The 9,391-nt window shown below is 49.0% G+C and overlaps 1 protein-coding gene across 1 annotated transcript in view; it reads left to right on the top strand.

The window, feature by feature from the left end:
* Positions 1-352: 352 nt before the first annotated feature.
* Positions 353-9,391, top strand: part of KCNB1 (potassium voltage-gated channel subfamily B member 1) — a 598,477-nt gene continuing 589,438 nt past the window's right edge. Inside the window, exons 1-2 of the mRNA XM_085619438.1 lie at positions 353-501; positions 2,551-3,231. Coding sequence (XP_085475564.1) covers positions 2,650-3,231 — 582 coding nt within the window. The 5' untranslated portion in view covers positions 353-501; positions 2,551-2,649. The remainder of the gene's footprint in view (positions 502-2,550; positions 3,232-9,391) is intronic.

Below are 9,391 nucleotides of genomic sequence, written 5' to 3'. Positions count from 1 at the left end.
CATCTGCACGCTTCCAATTGTAAATACAGCTCGGCGCGCTTTTCTCGTGCTCTGATGCAACTGGTTTTCGCGCAGCCTCGCCTTGAGTGAATCTTAGTAACGCTGCCAAGTTTAAAGCCTTTGCAGGCAAATTGGCTATTTTTCTCCATCCATGAAATATTGTCCTCCCCGGAAAACTCCTACTCAGGCCGGTAGGTGGCGCTACCCTCCAAGGTTCCGTTGTGAACTTCAGACAACTCAGGACGGATTCGCAGGCTAAGAAGCTAGAGGTTCAGACCAGACTTGTTGATCTCCATTTAGGGCCGGCGGGGGAAAGGCAGCCGGAGGAGCGAGCGCCCGCAGAGGAAGCGGCCGCGAGATGTGAAAGTGCATGGGCCGGAAGGAATGACCTGGGCGGACTGGAGCCAGGAGCGCGCGCCGAGGGTTGGAGCTGGGTACCAGAGCCAGGGATGCGGAGCCTGGGATATCACCGAGCGCTGCGTGCTGGAGTCTCGGAAGGAGGTAGGATGGTAGCAGACGGAGCACTGCAGGGTCTCCCCGGACCACCCCGGCTCTCCCGTGCCTCCTAACCACCCCTAGTGTTTTTCCCCAGGTGCGCCGTATTAACTCTCCCACCCCCTCAAAGGAGAGATTTCCCGCACCCCCTAATCCCCCTGCGCCTGCTTTACGGCATAAGCCTCGGTTGCACGCAAAAAGCGTCTCCGGCTTAGAATTAAAGACACAGACAGTCTCTATTTTTCCCCGGGACGTGCTTCGATGCTCCGTGGAGGTAGAGATACCCGCCGGCCGGCTTAATGCGATGATTAGCAACAGACGCTGGGAAAGCAGAGCCTCTATTAAAGCACGGTAATTAATGGGAACCAATATACATGGAGTTGGAAATCAATAGCGCAATTCGTTTTCCAGTTGCTCGGGTTCCCGTGGAAGTGATATTAGCGCCTCTCTGCCGCATCTCTGCACCGAGGCACCCTGCGGGCGCTCCTGCCCTTCCAGGTGGCTCGATGCTCCGGGTCAGAGTTACTGCTCAAGTGGCCTTGAAGCCGCGTCACGGGCTGGTGGCGGGGCTACCAGCGCTTTGCTCCTGAAGCGCTGTATGTACACTTGTCTAACGTATTTTAAAGTTACTACTAGCGAGGCGCTACGTGTTGATGCTGTTTTTCATCTCTAGCAACAGTCACGGCAGTGAAGGACACAGTGTGACTGTGTGCACGCGCCTGTAAAGACTTTTTAAAATCCGTTCTGAGCCTATGACCAGCATGCCTGTGTCTGATAGACCAGGTAACCCGGATGTCCTAACCGCCAAGCTAAGGCCTGCTAAAATGCAGCTCCTACCCAGCAAAAGGTCTTCGTGACCATGCGACGTGCAGTCTCACTTGCTTTAGAGTGTGTGTGTTTTCCATGTAGTTTTAAAAACGGCAACCTAGCTCCAAGAATCAGGAACACATTTTAGAGAGAGCAGTTTTATAGCAGCGGGCGATACTCCGACATATGGTGAGGTATATAGAATTGGCCACTTCCCCCTTCACCACCCCTTACACAGACTTGTAATTTGGAACATCACAAAACAGCGCATTACATATTTGCATTATACCTATTTAACAGATGGTGAAACAAGAGATAAGAGTGATCTGCCCAGAATCACACATTGGTTGTAGTCAAGTGCCGAGAATTCAACCCAAGACCTCAGGTTGCACCCAGGGGCGTAGATATCATTGGCGCAGCAGGTGCAGTGGCATAAGACCACAGAGCCCCGAGGGGCCCATAGAATCCTGCAAATGGCTAGATTTTCCTACCCCACATTCAGTCAAATTGACAATTTTCCTTGCTTTCACCAAGGCCGGTGAAATCCTTCATTGAACCGTCACCATTTAGGCCACTAGATTTTAGGAAGAACTGGATAAGAGAGGTGGGAAAGTCCTACAGAACATCATCAGGAAGGAACTGAACACCTGACCTAAACATCCTTGCTAATATGTCTAAATATGTCCTACTCCCTGAATTATAAGTGGTTAATTTTGTAGCCTCGACTTCACACTGCAGTCTTAAATGGTTCTACTGACACTAGCGCCAAGACGCCTTTTGGTCATTAACATTAACCCCTCTTACTAAAACTGGCTCTGTGTGAGCAGCAACAGTTGCAGCTTCGCTGCAGAGGTCAGGGCGGTGGGTACCTAGTTTCTACCCCTCTCAAGCGTGGTGGTCCGTTCCCACAGCCGCACCGAGAGCAGCCTGACTGGCAGCTGACGGCAGCCGGGCAGAGAGTGAGCAATGCTGGCGGAATGTGGGCTGCAAATCCCAGCTTTCAGCACTGCTGGGGCGGACAGCGACCAGCGTGGCTCACACCCCAGCAGCTCTCAGGGCAGGCCGCAGGGCCCTGAGCGGGCCGCCGCTGCGCCCTGAGCAGATTAAACAAGCTATTTCTTGGCCTGATTAATGGATAAAGCCCGTGACACGGTGTGAAGGGTTCTCGCGCTCATGTTGTAGGTCACCGGGGATGCCCGCCACGCCAGCAGCCATAATGACACCTCCCTCTCTCCTTTTGCTTTGCAGCTTCCAGAATGAAAGGTGAAGGGGGCCGCATGGAGACCCGTCCCTGAGTGACCGATGCGTGGATCGTCGCAGCGTTTTTAAACCCCCTCCGTAAGCCTTATGTTGTCGACAGACATGCCTGCGGGCATGAACAAGAATGGCTCGAGGTCAGCGACGTCTCTGCCCCCAGAACCCATGGACATCATCCGCAGCAAGGCCTGCTCCCGGAGGGTCAGGCTCAATGTGGGCGGCCTGGCCCACGAAGTGCTCTGGCGGACCCTGGACAGACTGCCCCGGACGAGACTGGGGAAACTCCGGGACTGCAACTCGCACGACTCCCTGATGGAAATCTGCGACGACTACAATTTGGAGGAAAACGAGTACTTTTTTGACAGGCACCCGGGGGCTTTCACGTCGATTTTGAACTTTTACCGGACAGGGAAACTGCACATGATGGAGGAAATGTGCGCTCTGTCCTTCAGCCAAGAGCTGGACTACTGGGGGATCGACGAGATTTACCTGGAATCGTGTTGTCAGGCCCGGTACCACCAGAAGAAAGAGCAGATGAACGAAGAACTAAAAAGGGAGGCCGAGACCCTGCGCGAGAGGGAAGGGGAGGAGTTTGATAACACCTGTTGCGCCGAGAAGCGCAAGAAACTCTGGGACCTCCTGGAGAAACCCAACTCATCCGTGGCGGCCAAGGTAAGGCTTGTGCGACTCAAAAGCGCGCCACGGGCGCTTGCTCTGTGACCTCATGGCTCGCAGTCTGTGATTGCACAGCGTCTCGAGGAAGCGACCAATGGCATTGATGGATGAATGGGTGTGAGTGGAGGAGAACCAGGGTTGGTCCTAGAAGTTAGGCTTGTTTTACCGTAGCGTGGTCTACTGTACACATCAGAATAGTAGAGCTCTTCTACGAAGACTAGACAATATCATTGGCATGGCAAGCAAAAAAGTGGCAAAAGTTGTGATGAATTGGCTTAGGTTTGTCTGTTACTCGCTTGAGGTGAGGCTGCCTGAGAGGAAGTGATGGGCCAATGTCATCCATGGATGGATGCTAATGTTGGAGAACCATGATTGGCCTTAGAAGTGAGACTTTTTTTTTTTTACTGTAGTGCGATCTCATTTGTATATCTAATTAGCCCAACTCTTTCATGAGGACTAGGCAATGTTATTGGTGTGACTAGTAGTGATGGAAAAGCTTCCCTGTGCACAAGTTTGATGAGTTAGCTTCGGTCCATTACTTGCCTGAGGTAAGACTGCCTTCTGTTTTGTGCAGTTGCTTTCTTTTCAAACTCAGTTTGAGCTTTAAATGTTGCTCCATGGTGCACTTCGAATATTGCATGTGATTGGTTTTTACAGTGCACGCAGAATGTACCCCAATAGGTCAATCACTGGGGTAAGGTCATGTTGGTATCCAATTAATTGTTTCGATTTTCTTATTTTTGTTTCTGTTGCAGAAAAAAAAACATTGTTAGCTGTTTTGTGAAACGTAGGGCTCCATGTAAGCAGTTATTTCATCTCAATATATGCACCAGTGAAAGAAAAGCCCAAGAAAACCTTCCATACTTTTTGGATATATAGCATGTAGTAGGAAACACGGTGCCAGTTGTACATATCTCTCATTCACTTCCACTGAACCAGTCTTCCCACTGCACTCTGGAAGGGATTGATGGAACAAATGAGGAATGAAGTCTGTTGTCCACCACTGTCGTGTCAAACATTAAACAATGACAGTGTTTTCTGCTTTATTACATTAAAGTAGACCTACTAGCAGCAGTATACTCTTGAGCAGTACCAATAGTAGCAGTCATATCGCCAGTAGTGGCAGTGGTAGGAACCTCATTAGTTGTTGTAATACAGTTACCAATAGTATTGGTAATACTAACAGTAAATACACAGATTTGTAGAGCGCAGCTCATCACCCGCGAGGGTATTCAGGCGCTGTCCATAGTCACAGATAGATTAAGTGATTTGCTCAGAATCACAGAATGTTGCGCCGACGCGAGACTCGAACCTGGATCCCCAGCTCCGAAGTTGGCAGCTCTGGCCCTTACACCACATCCTCTCCCTTCCCCAACAACAGGGGAAGAGGATGAGTGTCGCAGTAGTAGCTGAGCAATTGTAGCAATCTCATTACTAATACTTTTGCCAATAACAATGGTAGTAGTAGCAGTAGTAGGGTCATTAGTAGGAGCACTGTGTGGGGGAAGGCAGTGTACAAGTAGTGGTAACACCAGCAGCGACTGCTAGCAATACTAATATTCTTTTAGCAGTATTGGCAGCTGATGCAGTGCAGTATTGCTTGTAGACGTAGTACAAGTGCTTGAAGAATGAATACTAGAGTAGTACTAGTAACAACCGTTTGACAATCCACTCGAGAAGTATTGGCCATATGTACAGAATCAGTAGTATTTTTAATTATATTATCACTGGTTCATCAACGGTATTAGTATTAGTATCATGTGTATGTAGACCTGTCTCAGTCCCATACAAGCTGACAGCTACACCACACGGAGCTGACCGCGGGACCACACAAGGCTAACTGCGGGCACCCCACAAGGCTGACAGCGGGCACCCCACAAGCTGAAAGCGGGACCACACGATGTTGACAGCAAGAACACACAAGGTTGACAGCCTGACCACACAAGCTTACAGCGGGACAACACACCGCTGACAGCGGGACCACACAATGTTGACAGCCAGCACCACAAAAGCTGACAGCGGGACCTCACAATGTTGACAGCCAGCACCACACAAGCTGACAGCGAGACCACACAATGTTGACAGCCAGCACCACACAAGCTGACAGCGGGACCACACAATATTGACAGCCAGCACCACACAAGCTGACAGCGGGACCACACAAGTCAGACAGCGGGACCACACAAGCCTGACAGCGTGACCAAACAAGCTTACAGCGGGACCACACAAGGCTGACAGCGGGACCACACAAGTCAGACAGCGGGACCACACAAGCCTGACAGCTGGACCACACAAGCTTACAGCGGGACCACACAAGGCTGACAGCAGGACCACACAATGTTGACAGCCAGCACCACACAAGCTGACAGCGGGACCACACAAGGTTGACAGTCAGCACCACACAAGCTGACAGCGGGACCACACAAGGCTGAAAGCGGGACCACACAAGCCTGACAGCGGGACCACACAAGCTTACAGCGGGACCACACAAGGCTGACAGCGGGACCACACAAGGCTGACAGCAGGACCACACAAGGCTGACAGCTGCACCACACAAGACTGACACCGGGACCACACAAGGTTGACAGCTGGACCACACAAGGCTGACAGCGGGACTGCACAAGACTGACTGACCACACAAGCTTACAGTGGGATCACACAAGGCTGACAGCGGGACCGCACAAGGCTGACAGCGGGACTACACAACACTGACTAATCACACAAGCTTACAGTGGGGCCACACAAGACTGACAGCAGGACCGCACAAGGCTGACAGTGAGACTGCACAAGACTGACTGATCACACAAGCCTGACAGCGGGACCACACAAGCTTACAGCGGGACCACACAAGGCTGACAGCAGGTACACACAAGGCTGACAGCGGGACCACACAAGCTTACAGCGGGACCACACAAGGTTGACAGCTGGACCACACAAGCTTACAGCGGGACCACACAAGGTTGACAGCTGGACCTCACAAGTTTACAGCGGTACCACACAATGTTGACAGCTGGACCACACAAGCTGACAGCGGGACCACACAAGCCTGACAGCGGGACCACACAAGGCTGACAGCGGAACCACACAAGGCTGACATTGAGACCACACAAGCTGACAGCGGGACCACACAAGCTGACAGCGGGACCACACAAGCCTGACAGCGGGACCACACAAGGCTGACAGCGGGACCACACAAGGCTGACATTGAGACCACACAAGCTGACAGCGGGACGACACAAGCTGACAGCGGGACCACACAAGGCTGACAGAGGGACAACACAAGCCTGACAGTGAGCACCACAGCACCACAGCACGAGCAAGCAGAATAGAACTTCTCCCCAGACTCACTCCCACGTGACAGCAGTGCAGAAAGCACCATGCATCAGGACACCATAATAAGTGTCTAAGAAAATATCAATAGCGTAGATGCTTCCTTCCTCTAGGTTTCAAGATACCTCCTAGTTATTGCTAGTGTCGCTCATGTCGTCAGTGTGATTATCTCAGTAGAGCCCATCCTCAGATGATGCGAATTTATTCATAATTCAATACGTTGGATTTCTTAATCTACTTATTATATTATGTTGTTTTCCTCTCTCCTTCTTTAAGGTTTGCTCTTTGCAGCATGCATAATGAAAATAGAAAATCATCTTAGATAAAACCTGTTTCATATAGAACATGTAATGACAAACATTATCCATGTTTTGATGGACTATACTAGCTAAATAAATCATATAAACATCCGATCCTGATTGGAGACAGAAGTGGGAGGAGCTCAACCCTGCGCCCACATAGTCAGACTTAGATGGGATATTTCACATTTTACAAAGTCAAAAATTCCCTGACCTCCCCCAAGAAGTCATTCTGCTTTGGCGCGACCCAATGGCTTACAGCTAGGTGTCCCGCACAACACGGATGGGACATCCGGTTGCATAGAATGTGCTTCTCCTGTCATTTAGAGTTCCATTAGGCCTGAGTACCAGCAGGGACATCTTCTTTCTCTGCTTCTGAAAGTGCCAAACTGGACATCCTGCAGCGGGCCAGGTGAGGTGCACATGCACTGCTGGGGTATTCCAGCCACTGCATAGTACCTCTTTTATGATCTAGTTTTAAAACTTTGTCAGCTTCCAGCAAAGTTTCACAAAAATAGTGAAAGTGTGATGTCAGAAGCTATGTTACTTCGCACGCCCCTTAGAGGGACCACATACATGCTTCCTTGCATCAGTAGACACCACTTTCACAATTCTCCACCTTTATAAAAAAACTTCCTTACTAGATAACCGGAAGACAGGCAAACAGAACACACTTGGCTGCAACCACAGAGCAATCTGGGCAGGTGCATCCCCCCTCATTCATGGGTGGTTTATCCCAGGAACCCACATAATGAAGGTGCTCCCCGGGCTACGCTTTAGATGCTTCTGCCGTATACCCGCATCGTTTGGCTAGTAGGTAGTGGTAACCTTATGGAACTTTAGTTTTCAGGACCTCACAGACCCTTTCTGAGCATGTAAATGTTGGTTGTAATGATTGGTTTACAGGGGAGACCTCTCCTGCCTGGTCTCATGTACTATTCTATGTTGAACACATTTTATAGGCCCAATCAATGATATCACTTCCTGAAATTCTTGAGACTTCGGCCGGTTTCAAATGTTTTTGGGGAAGCGACCACTAGGTAGGTCATCTCTTCAGTAATTACATTTTCCAAGATATGCTGCAATTTGAAATTCTTCTGAAATAATACAACTACTAGTGTATACATACAGCCATGACCCTTGGGACTAGTGAATAAATGATGAAACCCATAATGTATTTGAATAAAACTGTACAATTCCAGGGACAAGCGTGTAATTTCAATGTGCATGGAACCAATGGAGATGTGCTGGTAAACATTTCATTCTAAGAGATGCATGTCTGGAGTATGAGACAACACATTTGTAAGAGTGAACAAGACTGAGGAATGTGGTTCTAGAGGGGTACACACACCCTCGATTCGTATTGTTGGGTACTACTCCAAAAGAGATGTGTGTTATTGGTCAGTAGAGCAGCAAGCACATGTATAAATGGGCAGGCATACAATGGACATGTTCCTATGTGGAGAAGTGGAAACGTAGACAAACATGTTGGCTTAGAAATCACGAAGTCCTCATCTGAGTAGGCACCAGACAGATTCCAGTTTGCTACGTTCACGGAATACAAATAGCAGGTACATACATACGTAAACATACATATATGTATACATTGCTTTAGGAGAAATAGCACAACATAATGCACGTTCAATGCTGTGCCAGTTATGTGGATGAACCCTGGCAAGCACTTAAACTTGCAAAAGGTAGGATGTGTGCTCTTGTGACCTATCCACTGATTGGTCTCAATAAGGACCCGGTCTTTCTCTTTTACTATGTATTATTGGTGTTGTGTTGGCTAAAATGATGACTGTATTCAGTAGCACATGCCTTGCTGCTGTTTGACATGTGGACCATTGAAAAATATTTGGGTATGTCTTCGAATATGCATTGCTTCACAATTTGTGTGGAAAGTGTGTACTAATAAGCCTGTATTCACACATTTATGGCTGCAAGGCAAAAGTCAAACTATTGCTGAAGCTACCAAAGTAAATCAGCCTGTTCTACACGCTTGTATGACACAACTACGCTTTCCTTTCCCACGTGTTCCTTACCAACGCGGGCGACACAACAAATGCATCTGAACCACGCATTCCATTTTCAACTCAAGTCGTTACAACAACTTGCCTCAGGGGGGCGCTGGACTTCGGAATGGTATAATTTACTATTCCAACTTCATTCCCTGTAACAGTAGGGAAAGCGTTGGACTTTAAAGTCCAACGCCGCTTTACCTAACGTATGTCATTGTAATAGCTTGCATTGTACATGGAATGTGTGGTCCAGAGTAGACGCATTCATTGTTCAGCCCGCAATGCAAAGGCAATGCGCTGTTTGGCAGTCGTGTATTTGTGTTTCCCGTCTACACTGACAAAGTTACTTAATGAGCCTGTAACTCACTGCACCATGTGGGGTGGTACTTGGTACATATGTGTATACCCCCAGACAATGAAAGAGATGAAGCCATGGCATAAACTGGAAATGCAGATGCACCGGAAGTAATATGCTGTGTGTTGTCATTCGTAATAGAGGGGCATCAT

This window comes from Triturus cristatus, chromosome 7 (genome assembly GCF_964204655.1).
Source record: "Triturus cristatus chromosome 7, aTriCri1.1, whole genome shotgun sequence".
Taxonomy (NCBI): Eukaryota; Metazoa; Chordata; class Amphibia; order Caudata; family Salamandridae; genus Triturus; species Triturus cristatus.
The sequence above is the reverse complement of the archived record's forward strand: the minus strand, read 5'-3'. Positions and strand labels throughout refer to the sequence as shown.